Source organism: Calypte anna, chromosome 8 (assembly GCF_003957555.1).
Source record: "Calypte anna isolate BGI_N300 chromosome 8, bCalAnn1_v1.p, whole genome shotgun sequence".
Classification (NCBI taxonomy): Eukaryota; Metazoa; Chordata; class Aves; order Apodiformes; family Trochilidae; genus Calypte; species Calypte anna.
Window position 1 is genome coordinate 22,333,352 of NC_044254.1, and position 23,189 is coordinate 22,356,540.

At 50.5% G+C, this 23,189-nt stretch overlaps 1 protein-coding gene and 1 long non-coding RNA gene across 3 annotated transcripts; one reads left to right on the top strand and one right to left on the bottom strand.

The window, feature by feature from the left end:
- Window positions 1-145: 145 nt before the first annotated feature.
- Window positions 146-21,408, bottom strand: MOB3C (MOB kinase activator 3C). 2 transcript variants are annotated; one of them, XM_008490758.2, is made up of 4 exons: window positions 21,265-21,352; window positions 13,958-14,458; window positions 4,390-4,592; window positions 146-1,671 (listed from the first exon to the last, which is right to left on the bottom strand). In XM_008490758.2, exons 2-4 carry the CDS (start codon window positions 14,373-14,375, stop codon window positions 1,642-1,644), a joined length of 651 nt encoding a protein of 216 aa, XP_008488980.1. In that variant the 5' UTR covers window positions 14,376-14,458; window positions 21,265-21,352; the 3' UTR covers window positions 146-1,641. The 2 variants fall into 2 exon arrangements, with proteins under 2 accessions (XP_008488980.1, XP_030311044.1); XM_030455184.1 differs by lacking the exon at window positions 4,390-4,592 and having other exon boundaries at window positions 21,265-21,408.
- LOC115598653 lies at window positions 20,890-22,014 on the top strand. The gene is made up of 3 exons (XR_003987810.1): window positions 20,890-21,202; window positions 21,327-21,457; window positions 21,700-22,014. It is a non-coding gene; the product is annotated as an uncharacterized LOC115598653 (long non-coding RNA).
- Window positions 22,015-23,189: the final 1,175 nt, after the last annotated feature.

Sequence of the window (23,189 nt, forward strand, 5' to 3'; positions counted from 1 at the left end):
AAGGGAATTTCCTTCTCTAAGTTATCCTGCTTTTCCATGATGCCTGTCTTACAACAGGTGAACCAGGGAAGAATCAAATATATCAGGCTTATTCAACATTTCTTTTAATGAGTAACAGAACAAAAATGTTTGGACTTTTACTGATTATTTTACGCAGAAAATATTGGAATGACATCTCAGGTGTTTTTCTGTTCATTTTGTTCTGTTTTATTTCCATGTAAAAATATACATCTGGTACACAAGATTAAAAAAAATAGATTTTTGCAACAAAATAAGTGCTTTGAGCACTAAAAATTCACTTGTGCACTTTCACGTGGGCCTAAATATTTATATTTTTTAGCCCCCACCCCATCCCAAGTAGGGGCAAACCCCAGATTATAAATATCAGCTGTGTCTGGTATAGAAAACTTTCACAGAAGAAAGGAAGGAAACACAAATGTAACAATGCTGTGGCTCAGACAATTTGATTTTAACTTCCACAAAACAGAGAAAAAAAAATAAAACAACAAAAACCTAAAACTTGAACTCTTGTCAAAAGAAAAATGGCCCAGGGAACACAACACTAGTCAAAGGGGAAAACATTTTGAGATATGATACCTTTCAGGGGAATAATGGCTCAGAATAGCTAGCAACAGTGTGCTTTCAAAAGGTCAGAAAGGTCTAAGAAGGACTGATCTTCTCTTTTTGGAAGAACAAGACAGATTAGAGGTCTTTTAAAGTCCTTCTCCACCTGATATATTAAGCTGTAGGATTGGATAATGGAAAAAGAACAGTTTCTCCAGCCAGCATCTGCTGATCTTGAGCCAAGACAGAGTGTCAGGAAATGCTGGCGTGCTGAAAATGTTTAATGGGAACAGGATTTTTTTCCCCCACTTTCTGAGTTTTTCTTGGGCAGATTGTGCTGATCACACTGAAATTGGCCTGGTTCACTGCTTCTTATGGGGCCACTTTGCCATTAGTCCAATCAGTGTTGAATGCATCTTAGAACATCACAAAGTCCCCTCTGCCAAGCCTGAAAAATCCTTCGGGGGGAACAAAGGGTCCCTTTGGTGTGGCATGAATTAGGATAGAAGGGGAGACATCCAGAGCTGATGGTTAAAGGCAGTACCTCAGCACCTAACCACAGGAAGGCATCAAGTTGGGATCAAACACCACCAACTCTGCAGAGCTGATCCCCACTGTGTGTGGGAAAGGTAAGAGGCAGAGCTCAGCAGCCAAGGTCACACCTGCTCACAGGGCAGGATGCACTTATATAAGATCTGGAGATCAGGATAACTGAGAATAAAACAAGAGGAAACTGAAGGGATGTTATCAGCCATGGGATTGAGTCTGAGAAACCAGATTGTGCAAAAGTCAAACAAACTTGCCTCATGTTCCAGTAAATCAGTGGCTTTTTAAGGCAGGAACCATACAACAGAATCTGGATCTATTAAAAAAAAACAAAAACAAAACCAAAAAACACCAAACCAAAATCCAGGGATGTTTGGCAAGCTTAGGATACAGCCCTGGCCTGAAGAGGCTCTTCTGCAGTGTTCATAGTTTGTGGAGTTGAAATGCCCAGAGCAAGTCCTTGGGAAGAGGTCTCCCACCACAGGGTGTCTTGTGCCAATGGACTCTAATCAGTTCTCCTGTCAAAATGCTTCAGTGGCAAATTCGTTCTGTCATTTCTTTCTGCATTGAAGGGGAAGAGGAAAGAAAGAAACAGTCAGTGCAAAAGACAGGTTTGAGTAGAGTGACACATCAGGTGCTTTGGTAGGTGTCCAAAAACACTCCAAGGAACCAACCATGGGAATCTCAGGCAGCGTTTCTCTATTTCTTTCCCATGCCAGCCCTCCTGGGAAATGCTCTGCCTCAAAAGCTCCTTCCTGGCATCCTCCTTGGTCTCTGGGACACAGGGGTATTTTGGCCCTGCCCCAGCTTTGTGAGCAGTCCAAGGAAAGAGCTTTGGCTGAGATGCTGACAGATGCAGGTCCTGCTCCTGACTCAGCCATGGAACAGCCAGACAAGGCAGTGCTGCTCTTACAGCCTTGGCTGGCAGCTTCCTAGGACATGGAGCTGCTTCTAGGAGCCACCAGTGCTCGCTCCAGGAGGTGACAGCATCTCAGTCAAAGGACCTGTGGTTTTAGCAAAGCAATGAGGGAATGCAAATGAGTGCTAATAACAGAGGGCCACAGGAAACCTGCAAGAATGAGCTCTGTTTAGGATAACAGACTCTTTTCCTGAGCCAGGATGGAGTCAGCGTTTGGCTGGTGAAAGATGGCACTTGTCCTTGCCTTAAGGAGCTCAACTAATAGCTTGAAAAACATAGGAAGTCTGTGATTCTCTCTGGCTCATCAGGTTGATGGCTTCTGAACCAGCGTGTGCACCAGACCCCCTCACACACCCCAGGAAAAGTTTGCACGTTAAAATGTGCTCCCAAAATAGATCTGAAGTAGAACTGGTCCACGAAGCAGGAAGGATGCAACTCTGATAAAAGGAGAACTAAAAAAGTAGGATGACCCTTGAGTAACTCTATAAAAGGCCTTTTATGATATAACCAAGAGGTACAAAGGCTGCAGTCTGAGCTCTTTGATGCCAAGAGCTGTTTTTAAAATACATGATGGGAGAGTGGCAAAGAGAGTCCTTCTCTGTAGAAGCAGCAGGCAAAATCACTTGAGCACACAACTCTGCCATCAAATGAAAAGCCAATGCCATGCCACAAAATCACGTTGCAAATGGGAAGTGCCTGCAAACATCTTGAAAGGAGAAGGAAGCAGGGGGTGAGAAGTTGGTGAACAACTTCTTGCAACATCCAGCATTCAGCACACCCCACTAGCACAGCACCAGAAGTGGAAGCAGCCTTCAAGGCGATTTGCTGGGGTGGCCAGTGGCCTGCCTGGCTGCCTGTGAGCTCCTCAGACTGGCTCCAGATGTCCAAGGCATTCATCACTCTCTGCCTTGGTATGTACAACTGGATCCATCCTAACCCATGCAGGCTTTGGGACTGATGGCAGTGCCAAGCTGTGGCCTCCCTGGGGTCACAGCATGGCCAGAAGGACCAGTCCCAGTTTTTGAACGTTGTCCTTCCCTTCTCAGGTCAGCATTGCATCCTGGATACAACCTTTCTCTGCTTGCAGGACACTCCTACACACCTACAGCAAATGATTGCCTGGGGGAAGGGGTCTCCCGTGGGGATGGGTCTGCTTTAGGGCTCAGATGCCAGGCAATCAGTACTCCAAAAAATGAGACACAGGTAGACCAGAGATAAATGTGACTTATTTCCTTGTAGTTTAAACCTGGTTGCATCACACAGGAAAATCTGTTAATCTTAGATTTATCCAGACCCATATATCATCTCATGCTGCATATGAGTCACTGGCATTGAAAGCCTATTTATCAATGTAAGCCTCTACTTTGGCTATTAAGTGCTGATTATTTACACTTGCAAGTATCATTCAAAGGTGCTGACACCATTATGGGCTGTATATTAATGCTAAAGAAGTTTATCATGGGGAGCAGTGGTGGGGAAGACTGACAGAGGACACTGTGGCTGAGCTTTCTGGAGCTGAGGGTTGTTGTGATAATACAGGTCACAAGCAAAATATCTAAAATAAATAAGGTAGGATGCTGTTTTCATTCAATACTGTCCTGATTCACTGTCCCTTCATTTTTCTCCCCATTACAACATGGGGCCATTCCACACTCAACCTTGCCTGTGGCACACTCACTCCTCTTACAAAATCAACAAAGTGCATTTTCTGGTTTATGTGTCTGGGCTGCCTGGCCCCTGCTTCCCACCAGTCCTGCTGTTTTCAAGGACTCTCCCTCTCTGCCTGGCTAATTGCTTCCCAAGAGAAGCTGCAGAGAGACCTGGAGCTCCAGCAAGGCCCCTCCAACTTGGCCTCTCTAGCTGCTGCCTAGAGCTGGGTGTCCCATTTGGGTTTGTCCTCCTGCAGCCTCATTGTCATTCACATGAAGACCTCAAGCAGGGACTGGAGGTCTCAAGACTCTGGAGGGGAGATGTGGGCTCAAATCTGACCCCTGAAGACCACCTGGACAGAACTGGCTGGTGACACTTCGATGTGGAAGTTGCATCAGGAGCAGTGGGACATTGTGTTACCATGATTCTGAGAACACTGAAGAGCAATTCGGAGACAAAGCAGCAGCAGAAAAAATTAAGGAGGAGTTTCACAAAGGGTAAAGGGTTTCCTCAGTGTTTCTGGGAAGTTCTTGCTTAGAGCAGTAAGGATGATTGGTACAGGGAAAAAAATCTGTCTGTGCTTCTGAGTGCAATGATAAAAGACTCCAGAGAAGGTTACTGCACTGCTCAGAGTCTGGAATCTACCAGTGCTGTGTTCAGCCCATGCCACTCACACCCCTTTCACCTGCCCATCCCTGGGGCATCCTTACCAAAGGCTCCAGCTCCCGATGGTCAATGAGGCTGAACTCCCTGATGAAGTAGTAAAAGTGCTTGTAGCAGGTGTTGACGTGAGCCTCAGCACCCATGTTGATGATGCTGTCAAAGTGGTGGATGTAGACGTGGACAAAGACACGGAAGAGGCGGGTGAGGATCTTTGTGCAAACTTGCTGGAACTGCTTGGGGAAGGGAACACCTGAAAAGCAGAAGCAAGTTGGAAGCCGTTTGCCCATTTCCACAAAAATACAGCTACAGTGTAAATGTCCCTGCCATGTTTAACAGGCAACCACGGGTGATGAGGAAGGACTCCCTTGTTAATGTCAAGAGTGACAGCAACACCGGGGCAAGGTGCCATCCAGCTCTCCCCATATAATTCCTCATTGCCCAAAGACAAATTTCATGCAGAGATGGTCTGAAGATCTGAAGACTTTCGAGAGAAAATTTCTCGTCCAGTGCAGGAGGCCACATCTCTCCACATCTGGGTCTATCCAGAGCAACTTGCCCAGTCTCCCTGCCTTTCCCCAGCAAGGCTCTGCAGGCACAGCATAAATCAATTTGTATTTACCCAGGTCCATGAACAAAACTCCTCCCAGCATAAAGAAACCTTTCCTGGGCCTCTGAATCAAACCCATGGTTCATACTGGTTTCCTTCCTCCACACACCCTCAAACATCACTTCTGATACATCAACAGAAACTGGTGGAGTTTCTGCCTTTTTTCCTGATCCTTGTTTCAAACAAGCCTCATTAAAACTGCTCATCTTAACCATGCTTATGTTGTAACTGCATTGCACCTGTATGATGCTCCCTCCTGAGATATCCTCCCTGGTTGACATTGCTTTATACTTTTAGCCTTGTCCTGCACAAGGACACAACTCTGTAATCTACATTTCCATCCTTGTCTAAATACACTGCTATGGCAGTGGAAACCTCAGAGGTGTGATACAGTCAGTGTAAGCAAGCCTGAGGTAAATCTCTAAAGGAAACATGGATTTGAAACACTGAAAGTATTTTTGGGGAGGCCAAAAAAGAAACAACAGGAATTTGGTTTCCTGAAGCTTCTTCCTTTCCCCTGAGCAATTCAATGCAAATTTGCAAAGAACAAAATAAAAACCTCCCTTCCCATAGTGGCACCAGCTTCCTCCCTTAGGTTCTTACTAATGCTGCACATAACCTCTTAAAAATCCTTCAAAATTATCTCCACTCAACTGGGACGAGCTCACACACAGAAAGCATCAGCAAATCTCTTGGCTAAAAATCAAAAACTGTCATTTTATCTTTGAATCTTCTAAGCAATTAAACTTTTTTCCAAAGGCTGTTTTTTAGACTGTTTTTCCCTTGTTTCCCAGCAGCAGTGCCATACTACTTTCCTCCAGGGGTGGCAAACACAAAGAATCTGTCCTGCAGCATCACACCTGGAGCTTGTCTTTTGGCCAGGACTTAGTGAGTGTGGGGTTCAGAATCTCAGCACTAAGAACAGAATCTTTGGTCAAACCCAGCATCACCCTCAGCCCAGCCTCATGTTGCTTCAGGCTCAGTGTGGGTGCAGGGGACAAGGCAGAAACATGGGTGCTTGTGCCATGGGTGGATGCCCCAGCCACCTCTTGGAGGAGGACACCTATCCTGGCTCTCACAAGAACACAGGGCGGGGGGGTTGAGACCAATTTGGGGCTCCTGCTCTGCATAACCACCAGCACTGCTTCTGCAGCAGGGATTTCAGCATTCTCCATTTCACTGCCAGCTCTTACAGACCCCATTAGGACTTTCTGGGACAGATGTTTGCATCTGGCAGAGTACAGCCAGGCTCTTCCCATGCCAGCCGCTCAGAGATAGAACTGGAGATCTGTTTCTGCTCTGCATCCTTGGCTGCAGAGCTCTCCTTGCCTGCTAGTTGGATAAAGGCAGGGATGAGAGAGACAGATCTCCAGGTTTCTCTGCAGTCAGGAAGGGCACAGTGCTTTATCAGCACCTTCATTTGAGCATCTTGCACTGAGTGAGAACTTGCTGAGCAAGTAAATGCCAGAATCACTGACCTGAAGACTCAGGCATGCTGTTAGGGTGGCCCCTGCAGACCAGCTTTGAAGAACTCTTTCAAGAAACATTTATTATTTTTTTTAATAAAGAAAAAATTCATCACGGTCAGTAATTTCTGATGAGCACACACTGCCAGGCCCCAGCTGGGGAACACACACTGTACTGAAGAGCCTGGCTCCCTGGGACCAGAGTTGAGCAGTCACTGCCAGGAACTCAGCAAAGTGCCAGCAGGCAGACAACACCACATTTGTTGCCTCCAGGTTGCCACTCATCCCACTGGCCCTGGGCTTCCTCCAGTCAAAGCAGGCAGCAAACCTGAGCAGCCACTGGGAGTTTATTGTGAAACTGCAACAAGTGGTAGTGAAGAAAAAGCAGCAAATCTCAGCAGAGTCCTGAGCTGGGAGAGAAATAAGATCAGGAAACAGCAGATCAGAAAGACTCCCAAGGCTGACAGCACCTATGGGACAGACAGATGTGGCACCTCCAGAGCTGGCAGATGATAACAAGTGGCTTTCCACTGCTTATGTCCTTAGGTTAGCCAGGAATTGTCTTGTCCTATAAATCAATTCCCTGCATGTCTTTATGGACATGTTGGCAGCTGGGAGACTTGAAGGGAAGACACCTTCAGCTACATCTTGGGCTCTCCAGAAGCAGTTCTTGTATCAGGGAACAGAGATTTAGCATAAATCATAGAATTATTTGGATTGGAAGGGACCTTTAAGGGTCATCTAGTCCAAATCTCTTGGCTGTCAGCAACTATGGGAGCTCCTGAGCTATCTTGTATCTAATGACACTTGGAAAGGCATCACCAACCTGCTGGGACCTACATGTACATCCTTCTGGGATTTCCCTTTCCTGTGTTTTCACATGAGCCCCAGAGCAGCAGCAGCTCCTGAGGGGTGAAGCTGAGCTGCTATTCCTTGTGTCCATCACAAGGTGTCAGCGTGCAGCCCTCCCTCCAGACACAGCCACGATGTGGCAGCCACCAATGCACTTCTCCACAGGTCACCCCTCACCCTAAAATGTCATGGCATCACCATCTGTGGTTCTTTGGGTCCAGGGATCACTGGGGTCCGGATCTGACACATTGTTCCTGCATCACAGGCTGCAGCCCCAGCAGGACAGGGCACAACCCTGGGCCATCAGCTCCTGTATCCCCTCCCCATGCTGCAGCCTCCTGTGCCAGGACCCTCAATACAGTTTGTGGATGCTCAACTGGACCCTGCACTTGGCACAGGGCCTGAACCACTTGATCCAAGCTCTTCCCCCTGGGAAGGAAGTAGGGTGGGTATCTGATAAGGAGGTCACCTCTGCCAGCAGCAGTTGTGTCTCACTGCTGACTTGGAAAGAAACCCATGGCAGCCCCAGCTGGCCCTGGCCACACCAGGGAGGAACTGGAGAGATCCCCCATCCCTTCACCCTGAAAGAGCTGAAAGGAAAGGGCTCTGCAGGAATGGCTGCCTCTGACCAGCCTGGGGGAGAGCAGCAGAAAGATCTGGCACAAATACAGCTTGCCCAGGGTCACTGCTGCTGGTGCAGCGGATGTCACGCAGACAATGCATGTGACATCCTCCCCAGCACAGGAGGGGACACAGCGAGGGCAGGCTGTGCCTCCTCCCTGCAGCCAGCACATCCCAGCAAGGGGAAAGCCCTGGGACAGGGATCTCCGGACTGGCCATGCACCTATCCTGCCCTGGCAGATGTTTAAGCTTTACACTGAGTAGCTAGGCCCCTGGATGTTGATGCCAGAGCCATCCTGGTCACCATGACAGCAAGTGGGGGGATGCTGCTGCTCCCACCATGGCTCCCACCTCCCTGCCAGGCTGGGTCAGGCAGATCAGTGTTACAGGTGGCAGCAGGGAGACTCCACTAGTGACCAACACACTGCTAACAACACTTGGGAGTGGGGCAGGGGTGGCTCTTGCTTGGGTGGCTTCCTCTGCGAGGTGGTGCATGGTGGCAAGAGCAAGCAGTAGTGGCTTGGTGAGATGAAGGGATGAGGCTGCTGGGACTGGGTCCACATGGCTGAGAGGGACAATTAGCAGAAGCATGGATGGCTAAAGGAAAGTCAGGATTGAGGCCCAAGTTTTGACAAATCATCCTGTCAGCAGCATGTTTCTTTGGTTTGTTTCACCTTCCCCAGCCATACGCACCATGGCAACACAGCAACACCATCCCAGTCTGTCCCACTAATGCTAGTTCCACTTGCCACAAGGGACAGCAGAACATCTCAAAACCCCACCTGAGCTGATTTTAAAGCAATGAAATTACCTATACATTTAATTCACTGGTGCTCACCATTCAGCAACTATGAAGGAAGCAGCTGCAGAGCTACAATCTAGCCCCAGTCTAACTCTTCTTGTGTGAGGAGGAGAACACAGGACATGATGCAAGTGAGCTCAGATGCTGAGAAAAAACTTTATACACAAGGCCAACTACTTTTCTCCACCCATGATCACAACTATGTGCTACCCAGACACTCCACACAGACCAGACAGAAGCATCATCAGTCCCAATGTGGAAATGAGCCCAATCCCAGGAGAAGCAGAGCAGAACATCCATCATGGTGATAGAAGAAGGAGAACCTTACCCATGCCTCAAGCCAGGGCAAAAGCTTTAAGTACAACAGATACAATTTCACTCACTGCAATGCAGCCAGGGTGCTGGTGGGCAGCAGGACTCCCAGTCCTGAAATGAATTAGCACCTTCAGTTTCTCTTGGAGGTTTTGCTTGAAAACTCCAAGATTTGATTTAATGCTCCAAGAAATCTGTTTTCTCCACTCTGTGCCCATTGCTACAAAGCATAAGGAAACCATGTGAGCCCACATGCAAAAGGAAATGAAAATGAGAGGTAACAAAGTGCCTACACTTATGGTAAGGGACTGTGAATGGCTTTTGGATCTTTCCTGCCATCTCCCATTCCTGACCCTTGTGCTCCAGCCAGCTTGATTTTTTCATGATGAATCAGTACTGGGAAGCTGTTTTGCTTCTTGGCAATTGTATTTTTTTCCTCTGCAAAAGCAGTTCAATGAACTACGTGATGCATTATTGTTGTTGTTACTATTTCTCAATTCCATCTTGGCCACCGTGTTCTTCAGTGATTCATTTTTTCCCCAAAATAAGTCTGTAAAGCCCCATTTAAAACTTACGGCATGATGGCAGCTGCAAGCTGGTGTGGTGTTAATTTTGGAAGAAAATGAGCAGAAAAAAAAAAAAAAAAGGACAAATCTTGTAAAAAACAGCCAGCTGAGAGAATGGCAATAATTAGCAGAACTCTGAACATTTTTGTCCTGTTGTTATGCAGAGAAAGTATCAGATCATTTCACACCAAGTTTTCTCTGGTTTTTATAATTGTTTTGGGACCACGCTCAAAGAGCCAAACTTAAGTTTTCAAAAGCTTTCCAAGAACTGTTCCAAAAATCTCCTGTGACTGATGCTTTTTAGAGGCCCATTTGGCAGGGTGTGCTGGGTGTTTCCGGCGCTGGGTCTGGTCCAAACTTTGCATCCGCACGGGTTGAGTCGTGGGGAGGTTTCAGCAGCAGCCACGGTGCTGATGTTGGACACCTGGACTTGTGCAACCCCTGGTGCTGGGCTGACTGGGTCAGATGCAGCTGACTGCCATGGATCCTGCAAACCCCATCTATCCAAGCCTGCTACCCCCCAGCAGCAGCTCCCTAAAACCAGACCCCACTGGGTGGAATAATTATAGTGAGGACCTGATTTTTTTCCAGGTGGTCATTTGTTCACGTGGCCATTCACTGAAGGAATCTACTGATATAGTTTTACCAGCTGGTAAAAATACACCTGTAGAATCATTTATTCTCCTCCCTGCATGGGAAAATTGCTTACTCTCTATTTAAATGCATTTTTCAGGGCAGCTGCTTTAGCTGGAAGAGTGGAAACAGAGCACTAGCACATGCAAACTGATACAGGTCATCTGGGAAAGCTGCTGCTGCTTCTGTAGATTTATAGCAACCAGGCTGGCATAGCTCAGCCTGTGCAGGAATTTGTCTCATCTTGACTGGCAGACAAACAGGTTTCTGCTCCAGAGAAAGGATGATACAGCAAAGCCTTTAACTGAAACTGAGCTCTGCAGATGGATTTCCCCAAGGATGGGGAAGACTCAGAATCTCCCCCTGACCCTCACTGTGTTACACAGAGGGCTTGGCATCTCTTCCTTCCCCCCAGTCCAATTACCACAGGGGTTTTCTACAAGTGCAAGCATGCTATCCAAGTGCTATGGTCCTGCTGGATAACTCTTCCAGGTCACCAGCTGACTGTAGGCATCTGGTTCCCTTGCTGTGGATGTCAGCTGCCTCCCACCACAAGCTCTGCATCATGCAGTCTGGCTAAACCAAAGGGGTTTGTCACCTGGGTCACTCTACTCCCCTCCCACCCCTTACAGCTAAGGGTCCAGAGGGTTTAGTGGTGCAAATCAGCGCAGCTCTGATCTGCTCTCTGGATTTGTGCCCATTTACCCCAGCCAAGGTCTCCCCCGTGATGCCAAGGGACCCTATGAGCCCACAAGCCATCCATCCATCTCTGCTGCTTTCAAGCTGAGCCTCTTACCCCAGGGTAAGGGATTTCCCTCCTCTGCCCCATGAAATTCCTCCTCTCTAATGTCAGGACAGCCATGGGTGAGTGAGCTCCACTGAACAGTGTGCTGCCTCAGGCTGGGTAGCTTTGGGATAGAGAGGGAAGCTGAGGTTAGCCTCAGGCAATGTTAGCAAGTTTGGGTGGGACATGCTGTTTCTAAAAAAATTGTTAAAAAGAAGACTGCTTTGTCTGCACCCAGGCAGCCTCAGCCAGGGAAATCTTTGTGTTGGGACAGTTTCATTGCAAAGAAGAGCCAGGAGGGAAAGCTGAGATGCATGCAGCTCATGAAATGCCCACTGAGATGGTGGCCAGCCAAGCCAGGAGAACTCCCTGGGTGGAGCAGGGAAAGGAACAAACCCTCATGCTGGATCCCATCTGTAGAGATACTACCTTCGGAAGAGCCTCACCTCAGCTCTAAAGGATGAAATTTATTTTTCCCTCAGTGCCTTATTCCCCTTGTCCTGGGTCTTTTCCCAAGGCCTGGCTCTTTAGAGGAGATGCTGAGCATCTCTGTTTGCTCATCCTGGCCCCAGGTCCCATGTCCCTCCTCGCTGCATGTCCCCCACCTTCCCCTCACATCATCCAGTGTGGTGGTGACAAGGAGCAGCCCATCAGGAAGGGGTGGGTGTGACATTTCCCTTAGCTAAACACCTCCATCTTCTGAAATGCCAAAGCTTCAGAGCAATTACCCAGCACACAAGGCAGGCCACTGAAAGGCAGTTAATTGGGGACACAGTGATGACAAAGTGCCACTGGTTCCCTCCTCTCCTTGCAGGCAACAACAGCCTCTCATGCGTTTTAAAGTTCAACCTCAGGCAAAGTTCCCTTTTACATTTGGGGAGCCAGAATCACTGAGACACATCAGGAAGGGGACTCAAGTCACTCAGGGATATGAGGGTCCCTCTCCTAGAAAAGGGATTGGAAGAGAAACCCTGGGAATGGCTTTGGAAGAGATAGAAGTGGGTTTGTAACATGACTGCCTGCAGACAGCCCAGACGTCACCCATAACTACCCCTGCACCAAAACAAAAGGAGAAGTGGAAACCAGAGGCATCAGCTGTCCCCCCTCTTGTCAGGATGTGTTACACCTCAGAGGGAGGAATGCCAGAGACAGGGTGAGAACCAGCAAGTCCATGACTGTACTTGGCTTTTGCACCTCTGAGGGAGATGTGGGCAAGCAGAGGCTTCTGCAATGCCACCATCCTTCAGTGGGCACCTGCTTTCTGCAGCATTCACACTCCCTGTAGCCCTGACTGCCCAGAGCAGCTTTCAAGCAGTGTCACATCCCAAATCCACCCTGAAAGGCATGAAATGGGACAAGGACACTCTTTTTTCCAGAGAAAAAATGGAGTAAACTTTAATCTGTGCCCTACTTTTAACAGCACGCAGAGCTTCTTGTTGGGAACGAGCCACCTGGGAAAAGGGAAGATCCATCCTGTATTCTGTGGCTCCTGTTTCTCCCCTTGGCAGCAGGGAGCCTGTGCCCAGCTGCAGTCAGAATCAACAGGGACTTTGCTGTCCTCAGCACTGCTGAAGCTGCCAGCATGGAGCATCCTGTACCCATGCTGCTGGGCAGCCACACTTCCAGCCTCCTCTGTCCTCTGGGATATGTGGAGCCCACAAGGGAAGGATGCCTCCATGGCAAAGCAAATGCCCCAGGTTGTACCACCCTAAACCCAGCACAGCCAGGGCAGCCAGGCTGGACAAGGGCTCTGGGAGGTCACCCCATCCCAGAAGGCTGAAATTAAGAGTTTGGCACAACCATCCCCCAGGCACTGCCTCCCTCTGGCATGCAGGGAGCTGTGACCCCTCTGAGGGCTGAAGGCTTTCCAAAAAAAGACATGCAACTGGATGCTATACCACAGCCAGACAGCACTATAGCACTTAGTGGCAGCCAGCAATCCCACACAGACCATTTTCTCCAATGTTTCCCAGGGTATTCATGAAAATCCTGAGCCTAAACTGCACTTATTTCACACAGCTCTGTCACCTGTGCTGCCTGGGAAAACAATAAAGGTCAGGCTTGCAAACCCAGGTGTTTCCACCCAAAAGCTCCTTAAATCTTCTTTTACATTCAAGTAGGTTTGTATTTTGTCTGAAAAGAAACTTCTTCAAGGTGTGACCTGAGGCTCTGGCAGCCCCACCACCCAACACATCAGCTCCAGCCCTTGGACTCACCTCTCTTGAACCTCTCTTAAAAGCACATAAGTAGCAGGGCTCATATCAGCCTCAGCAGCTGCCAAGCACTGCAGGTCAGCAGCAGAGGGGTTCATCTGCAAGCTGAGGTGCCCTTGGCAGCCACTGCAAGCTCTTGAGGCCAAACCTTTCAAAGGAATGCATTGCACACCCTGGGGTCTGGCAGCTGAAAGGGTCAAATCCTGGGGCAGGCACCTCTGCTTGGGCCAAGCCTCAGGTAAATTGCAAGATGATATAAAATCAGGACTGAGATAAGTGAGCAGAGGTGAAAGGGAGCTGAGAAGTGGAGCAGCAAGGTGGGATGAGATTAGATCTTAAGACCATGAGCTTTCCTGGAAAACCAGAAAGAAACAGAGTTGGTTAATCAAGAGAAGAGTGGGTTACAGGTATGTGGTGACCACGTTTAACCAGCCCTGTGGCTCAGCTTCTTGAGGAAGGGCAAGGAAGACGATGACCCAGCAGGCCTCATTTCTCAGTCTCAGAAGACATGGAAGAAGTTCAAGCATAGAAAAGAACAAGATTGATTTCAGTATCCCCTAGGAGCCTGGCGAGGAATCCCAAGTTTGATTTGCAGCACGAGAGTGTGCAAGAGACACTGAGGAACACCTGTAACAGGAAAGGCTGTGATCCTTGGGATCACAAAGTTCAGCAAAACAAACCCTGAAGTGCCCCAGCAGCTTGGGAACCTGGGCCAGCTACAACCCCAAGCCTTCCTGTGAAGAACCAGAGCGCACTCACCTATCCTGGTGGGGAAGATGTCCTCGTTGTTGATGAGCATCTCGATCCAGTCCATCAGCATGCACATGTACTGGGGGGCCGACAGCTTGGTGGGCTTCTTGTATTTGCTGTCATCCTGCCACCTGTACTCATACTTGAGCCCCCCTGACATGATGGGGCAGCTCCTCTCCGTGCAGTACTCCGACATGGTGCCATAGATGAGGTTGATGCGGTTGAAGAAATCCACCACGTGCACGGCGATCCAGTCGTTGATGCTCTCACCAGGAGGCAGCTGCACCACTGTTTTCAGGTCCAGACCAGACTTGAGGGAGGCCTGGGCTTTCTTGTACAGCTCAAAACGCTGGGTGCCTGGCTCAAACTTCTTTCGGGGACGAAATGTTTTGTCTTTGTTGAAGACTTGCTTGAGACACAAAGCCATTGCGGGCAGGGCTGGCCAGGGTGAGGGCAGAGGCTTCAGTGCAACATGAAATCCAAGGCTGGGGGCTTCAGAGCTGGAGGTTTCTGGGAGAAGAAGAAGAAATTTTGTTCAGCTCTGAAGGCAGCTGCATGTGTGGGTACGCTTGCAGGGAGCAATTCACACTAGGCTGGCCCCACTGCTGTGGGAGCACATGAGGACAGAGATTTGGGGTGAGCTCCTTCCTGGCCCTTCTGCACTCGTTGAGGTGACCTGGAGCCACTGATCATAGAATCATAGAATTGGCTGGGTTGGAAGGGACCTCTGCGATCATCAAGTCCAGCCCTTGATCCACTACCACTGTGGTTACCAGACCATGGCACTGAGTGCCACATCCAGTCTCTTTTTAAATATCTCCAGGGATGGAGAATCCACTACTTCCCTGGGCAGCCCATTCCAATGCCTGATCACCCTCTCCGTAAAGAAATTCTTTCTAATATCCAACCTAAACCTCCCCTGGCACAACTTGAGACCATGCCCTCTTGTCTTGATGCTGCCTCACACACCAGTTCCTAGCACTGAAGAGGGCAATTCCCCACCACTTTGCCTCATGCAAAGTCCAATGGCAGACAGAGCCTTTCCACCCTTCAGAGCACACTGAGAACTCCTGGGGCTCCAGCCAGGAGCCCTCAGGGTTTTATCAGTAACTGCAGCAACAAAGCGAAAGCCACGGTATCAATGGAGCTCACCAGCCCAATACGAGTCCCAACCTGGTCACCCTTTCCTCTTCCAGCAGAAGGGGAAGTGTCTCTTCCCCAGGGATTTCTCAGCACAAATAACCCCTGTCCTTGGGATGCCCCAGGGACTTTGCTGTGACCGCCGCTGGCTGCTGGTTCACACAGCCCCAGTGCCGAGATCAATGGGAAAAGGGGAGGATCATTTTTCTGTTGTTCTGCCCCGTGTGTTTGTTCTAAAGAATAAAACCCACATCCCAGGAAGGGAAACAGCAGCCCAGCATTGCAATGTGACAGGCCAGGATGCAGCCAGCCTGCCAGGCTCCCCCACACAAAAGCAGGCAGGAGCAGTTGGGGTGTCCAGCTGATGCTCTGGGGTGACTCGGTCTGGAAATCACAGCTTGACAAAGTGCTGAGCTCATCTCTTCTTCCCCAAAGAGAGTAGCACAGACTAGAGCTGCAGTATTTCCCTTTTTTTTTCTTTTTCTCCCTGAGATTCCAGTAGAAATCCCACCTGCTGCAGAGTGTCACGGACAGACTGAAATATACTGGTGCCTTTAGTCACCTCTACTCATCACACGTGGTGTTAATATGAGGTCAAGGCCTCCATGTGCTCCATGTTTTGCTGAGGTTTAGGGAAGATAAAGTCCTCCAACTGCCTCCCCAGGACTGGAGGAGGTGGAAAATAGATTAAAAAAAAAAAAAAAAAGGAACAAAAAATTCACAGAAGGGGGAATTCACTGGTCAAAGTCGCTACCAGAACGGAATGCTTCCCAAGTTCCAAACCTGGATGCAGGTTCATCTTTAAAAAGACATCTTTCTACCAAAAGCTTTCTGTGTAAACTCTGTTTTCTAAACTTAGTCTTCAGCCACAGACACATCCTCTTTTGCCCAGCAGAGACCAGCTAAACATCTTGCCATGAAATACCCATGCACCCCTCCAAGCCCACCCACAGGGACATTACCGGGAGGCAGCAGGACCTAGTGGTGACCCCAGACCAAGCAGGGACCTGCAGGGATTTCTACACCACACCCAGAACGTGGCTGCAAGGGGAAAACCCTGGTGTGGGTGCAAGTGCAGATCCTGGTGTGGGTGTGCACCAGCCACAGCCTTTCCAGCAAGCTAAAGTGATGCTTTGGCACCCTTACCCAGCTCACAGCACAGTGGTGCCAAATCCTGCCATGCTCTGCTCTACCCAGGTATAACCAGACCTGAACATTGATGTTTTCAGATGCATTTTGCCACGCAGAGGAGGTCACAGCCATCACAAAACGTTATGCAGAATGACTGTAACATTGGGATACCTGCAAACCTTCCCCAGATCATGTGGTTAGATGGGATTTTAACCTCTCCAGCCCTGTTACCCTCATTTATTGCCAAAGGGTGATGACTGGGAGATGCTGTGGGAGATTTCTTGGGTGCTCTTTCCTCTCCTGCCCCAAACAGCTGGCTCTGACCATGTCAAAGAGTTCGTTTCCCATTTCAAAAAAAGAGCACTGGCTTTCCAAAATGCCAGTTGATGGAGTAAGCTGGCATCATGCCATAACTCCTGCCTGTCCTGAAGGCAAAGGTCTGGTACTGCAGCCCTCAGGGAGGCCAAAATAGGCGAGGGGACTGCGGGTGCAATAAGGCTGGAAAGAAAAGCCCTTATCTGCTGCTTCCCACCCAGCTGTCACATATGCAAGGCACATCCTGTTGATAACACCTCTGAAAAAGGCTTCTAGGGAGTTTGCTCATGAGTAACAGTTTCTACAATATGTACATATACATACATATATATTTTTATAGAGCTACAGCAATGGGGATCCTAATCCAGTGCCACAGGAGGTGCCAGGGATCCCTCTGGGGATCCTGCCCATCTGAAGATGGGCATGATGGGGCTGGGCCCTGCAGCCAGTGTGGAAGGGAGGGGGACAGCAGCACTTCTGGTGCTTTCACACCCGTCCCCTCAAAGCTCTTGTCACTAAGTGGCTCTGCCACCACAGGACCAGGACACGGGGCTGTCCCTGCCCTCATACGTGGATTGTTTTTTTCTCTCTCTCACTCTCCTGTCACAAGTCAGCAGCAGAGAGCTCTAGCTGGAACACAAAGGCCATTCCAATGAGCAAATATAAACAGTTGTGCACATAATGAGAAATCAGGATTTCCCCATCGGACACTTGGCAGCTTCCCAAGACAGGGCTGATGCAGCACCCACTAATCCTCCCTGCACTTCCTCAATCCCTGTCCCCAGCCAGCCCACAACCCTCAACAAAGCTGAGCAGCTCCCTTGCCCACCACCCAACTAAAGGCCAGGGACAGCCACCCTGCAGGGCTGGGCAGGCATCCCATGGCACCATGACAAGCCTGTGTCCTCATGCTCCTCGCTGGGTACACAGAAGATGAACAATTCTGTTATCCCTGTGTGAGACCAGACAGACCCCAGCAGGCCCCACAGTCCCTCTGGGGTAGCATTCATAAAGCTGGGGATTGAAATCTAACCCAGGAGGTTCCTCTGCTCCCCAGGCAGCAGTGCACACCAGAGTAAAACCAGTGGGTTTGCTTTCTGGATCCTCGCCAGCATCACTACCAAATTACCAAACCATTAAAAGGCTTTGTGAATCTTTGCTGGAGAAAAACATTTTTCAGAAATTACATTTAACACCAAGCCAAAAACACATCCTGGGATTTATGATGTGAAGAAGCAGAGTGAGGCGCTGGGCCAAAGAACAGATCTGTTCTTTACCTCACTCCAAAGCTTTTACTGCCCAGACAGACCAATGTGAGCAGTGCAGGGAGAGAGGGAGCTGCACAGAGACCAGGAATGGGGCTTGGAATACCAGCCATAGGCCTTGCAGCTGGGACACCAAGATGGGATGTTCCAGTTCAGAGCAAACTGGCTCTGCAGTCACCAATGTGCCAGTTTCCCCTTGGGCAGGGACCCAGCACACAGCTTCACCTGCAGAGAAGAAAAGCAGAGTCCTTTGGAAATGGACCCACTGACATCCCCAGTCTAACTGCTGGAAAAAAGCATCAGTAACAAATGCAAGACCAGATTTTTCCCAGTGTGCACCCTCATGCATCCAGCTTGGCTGCTGCTGTTCCATCACTTGGGGAGTATTTGGGACAAGTCCACGTAGAGAGATGTAAAATGGGAGAACCTCCAAGGTTCAGCTGTGGTGCAGAGTTCAGCTGAGCCTGACATTCAGGGCTCTTTCATTCCTGGAAATCAGCCTGTGGTCTGCTGGGGCTCGGGGTGGGAGGAGAGTCCTGTCCCAGTGCAAATCACTGCTCTCACTGCCCATTTTGGGAAATCCGAAGGGCAAGCTGCCATTCAACAAGCTTAGACAGCAGCTTCCTACAACATGACTGTGCACATCCCACTGCTGGCCCGTGCCTGAGGGTCTCTGCCTTCAGTTCCCACATGCAGAATCAAAGCTTTCCTGAGAAGAGCCTTGGCAGAAGCTGCAGCCCCACTGCATCGTGCCACAGCTCCCATCCTGGGCTGGTGCTGGCAGCCCCGGGGCTCCCACGTCCCTCCCTGGAGCATCTGCAAGTCCCCAAATCAAAACTCATCCTGTCCCCAGGAGTGGCTGGGGAGCAAAGCAGGTGGCTGTGGAGCAGGTGGCTTTCCCTGCTGTCACCCCATGTCCTCACTAAGGATGGGAGGAGGAGGATGAGCAAAGCTGGGTGGAAAGAAGCCATCACTTCCCACGGGATGCTTGTGCCATGGTGTGCTCAGTGCTTGCCCTCATCTGTGTGCCCAAAATAGCTCCAGCTTTGCAGAAGACTGGCTCAAACCCCATCCATGGCTCCCAAGGCTTCAGTCCTGCTCTTGTTTTTGCTGGGGGCAGCAGAAGCAAAACTCAGTTGGATTCAGCAAGAAGCAAACAAGCAGAGGGTTAAGCTCTGCAACGGCAAGGCAGGGCTGCTGCTGGGATGTAGCAGGCAGAGACACATGAAAAACTGATTTCCTAGATTGCTGAAAGGACCAGAGACAAAAGGAAATGAACTGGATGGGAGGGATGTAAGTTCAGGGTCAAACTAAGCCACTAATTTCAGATTGGAGGGTTGTTTTGGTTTTTTACTTAAGCCTTTTCTCTTGTCTCTTTTCTTTTCCTTTTTCCTTTTTCTCTTTTCTTTTTTTATAATTCGAAAACCCTAGAGGAAGATGGAGAGGTGAAGGCTTTGTTGTAAATTAAAAACAACTCTGAAGGGTCTGTTTAGAAACTGGCAAAACAAAAGGGGAAAGCAGGCAGAGCAGTGGGAGGGGGGCTTCCTCCCCACCCAGTCCTGCAGGCATGAGGCAAGGTCACCAAGAAAAACCTCCAGTTCTGACCCCACATAAACTTCAGCCAGAAACCCAGCTGGAAGGATCAGTCAGACACCACTGGGTTGATGGGCACGGGGCACAGTCTCACACTCCCTGCCTCAGTTTCCCCAGCTTCATAACTCTTCTCCCTCCCTGGGTTGCCCTTACATTAGGGGCTGCAAAAGCAAAGGCTTCATGACGAAAATGCTTTGCATTTCCTTTGCCCCTGGGAAGCATTAATGATCAGGAGGGTAAGGAGAGGGGAACGGTCCAATACCAGCAGCTCCCATGGCTCAGGTGCCAAGTGCATCCTCTCTGGATCCAGCCTGAGAGAGTTACACACTCATACAAGCATCTGACTGCAAACCACAGGCAGCCACTTCAGCAGCAGCTTCTCCCCTGGGAGCACAACAAAAGATCCAACACCATGGGCAACCTGCAGGGAGACTCTGGCTCCCACTGCTTTGGGAAGAGGTTATGGAGGGAGAGCACAGACCCATGCAGCTCCAGGCACCACAGAGCAAAGTGTAGGTTAAGTACTGCCAGCTCTGCCCATCCTCCTCAGGCTTCCCCAGGGCTTCTTGCCTTTGTCAGCCCAGATATCTACTTCTGGTTCCCTGCTTTAGGGGATTCCTTTCTCACCACTACAGGCAGTGTAAAATTCCTGTCCTACCCCATCCCTGGAGGAGGAGCAGGACAGGGAGCAGCTCAGCCACCCTCTGCCAGAGCCTCAATACAGCCAGCCAGCCTCCAGCTGGACAGTCTGACCAGAAACCAGCTGGCCCCAGGGCTGGGCTGGCTTTTTGCTGCTCTAGGAAGCTTTACTGTCTGGCTGCTGACTCAGCAGCCCTGTCTCTGAGCTTCCCTTCATGCCCTAGAGAAGTCCTGCTGCAAAGTTTTTATCTTCAACCTGTCCTAGAGCACCTTTGCAACTGTGGATTCTTCTTCTTGGTGGATTTGAAAGTAAATGATAAGTGCTTTAAAGGTCATGGCTGCCTCGCCCGAGCATCCCTTGCACTGCAGCCACCTCAGCCCCAAGCTAGCCGGGGGCTGTGGGCATACAGGGCTCTCAGAGAGGGAAACCTATCCCCTCTTTTCCAGCCTTTGCCATAGCTACTGCAGCTATGAAAGGGGGGCTGCAGAAGGATGATGTTTGGGAGTACACCCTCAGGGTGCTGGCCCCACTCCCTCTGTGATTCCTGCTGGAGCCAAGCCTCAGCTGGGATGTCCGTGAGAAACAAGGCTATTGGCTGCTGATCCCAAATATAACCCAAATGATGGAAAATTCCAGGAAACGAGCCAGGACAAAATGCCGGGAGGGGGATCAAGGCCATGCACGCAAGCTGGGGAAGTTGCAGAGAAGCCCTGAGCTCTCAGCAGCACCTCCCTGCTGCCAAACCCTCCTTGTGCAGCTCCCTCAGTGCCACAGAGACTCATGAGAGGTGTGAGCATCCTCTGAGGATGCAGCCCCAGAGCACCCATCTCTAGAGCAGCAACAGGACTCAGCCCCTTCCAACCCAGCTGGGGACAGCTGCCAGTGGGGAGCCATGCAGGGGTTTCCCCCAGCTTGCCTGGTGCTTGGAAATCCCCAGCTTCTGCAAAATGGACACAGCGTGGCTTCCAGGAATGTATTTTGGCTTGCCCCTCAGCTGGCTCTGCTGTCCCCTAGCTCTGTCCCTCTCCTTGCCCTGTCTCCCTGTCATACTACCAGCAAAGCTCCTTGCAAACCACAGCCTGAGCCAAAGGCGCCAGAAAAAGTTTTTCCTGAGTCACCTGAGATCCCTTCAAGCAGAAAAGCAAAGCCCCATGCCTCTCCAGGATAGAGGTAGCACAACCAGTTCATTATGGGGGTAATACCCAGTGGGCCTGGGAGGTTTGGGGGGGTACCTTATTCCTGGGGGCTGGGATCTTGCTGCTGCCACCAGTGACTTGCTGGGAGCTCTCCGAAGAGGTGTCCAACCACCCCCACAACAAGCGACTGCTCCAGTTCAGCCCACAGGGTGTTTATTCCACTGTCACAGCTGTAAACCCAAACACCAGGAGCTCCAGGCCTGCAAGCTCGGGGAAGAAGACAGAGGAGGTAAGGCGGCTGCTGAAAACCCATCTCCACCCCTCACTCTCACCCAATTCCCCCCCCCACCAACAACTTTCCACCTCCCTCCAACCCCAGCAAAGCAGCTGCTGGGACTGTCCCACCCTGCGTGTCTGCCCACGCTGCCTTCTCCTGCCTGTCCCCCTTCCCCTGACAATTCCCCACTTCCACACCGCTGGTCCCTGCCCCACGGGCGGTCGCTCACCGACCCTCTCGCATCCCCAAAACAGCCTCCCTGGGGATTCACACCCTGGCAGCCGAGCTGAGACGCAACAGAGGAAGGGGCAGAGCCGCCTGCACGCATCCGTGCCCCGGCTAGCGGAAGGATCGCTCTCTCCCAAGCTCACCCCGACCAGGTCTTGCCCAAACCAGGCTTAAAACCACCCTAGGAACATTCCTGGGGATGCAGCCCTGAGTTTTTCCACCCCCAGCACTCACCTCATTCCCAGCACTCCCAGCTTCCAGCCCTAAGTCCCTCCGCTGCACTTTCCGTCTCCTTACTGGAGAAAAATAAAATAAAAAGAAACAACGACGAAACACACACACAAAAAAAAGAATTAAGACCAATAGAAGTCCAAGTCAGGCTCCCCGTCGGGAGTGGCAGCAGTTCGGGGATAGCAGAACCGCCACGCTCGGCCACCCGCCGGGGTTTCCTTGTTACAGAATCCCGGAGCCGAGGGTTTTTCTCGGGCGGGTGATGTCACATCCTGACCCCGCCGGCAGCTCCAGCTGTTCCTGGGAAACCCACCGGGAAGCCACCACGGCGGACACAGGGACTGAAAAGCAAGCACACCCACCCGCTCCACTGCACCCTTCCCGGGTGCTGAAATCCTTGTTGGGCCCACGGTCCCACCCCGCTGGCTGCCTCCCACGAAGCTTTCAGGGGACAGCACGACGCCGGGGGAAAAAAAAAAAGATGTATTTCCCAACAGCCCCCCCACCCCCTCCACTCTCTTTTTCACAGCCCCTCTTCTCCTGTCTTCCTCCCTCCCTCTCCTGATCTACACGCACACAAGAATCAGGCGGAGGTTTCTTTGCTGGGTCAAGCTGGACGCCATCCAACACAGAAAAGCCAAAGAGAGGGGAAAACAATAAACCCAGAAAAAAATTGAGCAGAGCAGAGCAGAGCAGAGCAGACTTACTGTCTGTCTGTCCGTCCTGGAGGTAGGGTGAGTTCTGAAGAGCTCTATGGTGTTTAAATACCGCTCAGCAAAAGCAAGCCTGAGCCAGCACGCTCGGCGCCGAGGGGAGCAGCCAGACAGCCAGCGTGGGATGGTCGGGACTCAGCTCCGGGGTGGGGATGTGAAAGTGGGGGTGCACCCCACGTGCGATGCTTAGGGGTGTTGTGGTGAGGTGGGAAGCAGCAGCACGGCCCCGGTGCTCTCCATCTTTCCCAGGGGAGCAGGAGCGGTGAGATGAGATGCAAACGTTGCTGGAGACGCCTGCGAATTGTTTGGCAGGGCTCTAATGAGGGAAACGTTCCTAGGTTTTGCTTTAATGTGTGTTAAGGCTCAGGTGCAGCCAAGCATTTGTAGGTGATAGGGCAAGGTAGGAGTAAAGAGCAGCAGAAGTGTGAGAAAGGAAACCACAAACCCAGCAGCCTGAGACGAGAGGAGGATCTGCCCGCTGGGCTGGGTCTGCTGGAAGCAGGAGGGTTTAGGATGAGGGTTTGCCCCCCTGGACCCCCCCCCGGCTTCTCCTCCTACTGCAGCCATAGATT

Bases quoted from the DNA above. Each gene is read 5' to 3' on its own strand.
- MOB3C (XM_008490758.2), bottom strand. From the start codon at position 14,375: ATGGCTTTGTGTCTCAAGCAAGTCTTCAACAAAGACAAAACATTTCGT. The intron at 4,593-13,957 runs GTGAGTGCGCTC...TCTGCTTTTCAG, and splicing joins CATCTTCCCCACCAGGATAG to GTGTTCCCTTCCCCAAGCAG. The intron at 1,672-4,389 runs GTAAGGATGCCC...CCTTCAATGCAG, and splicing joins ATCGGGAGCTGGAGCCTTTG to AAAGAAATGACAGAACGAAT.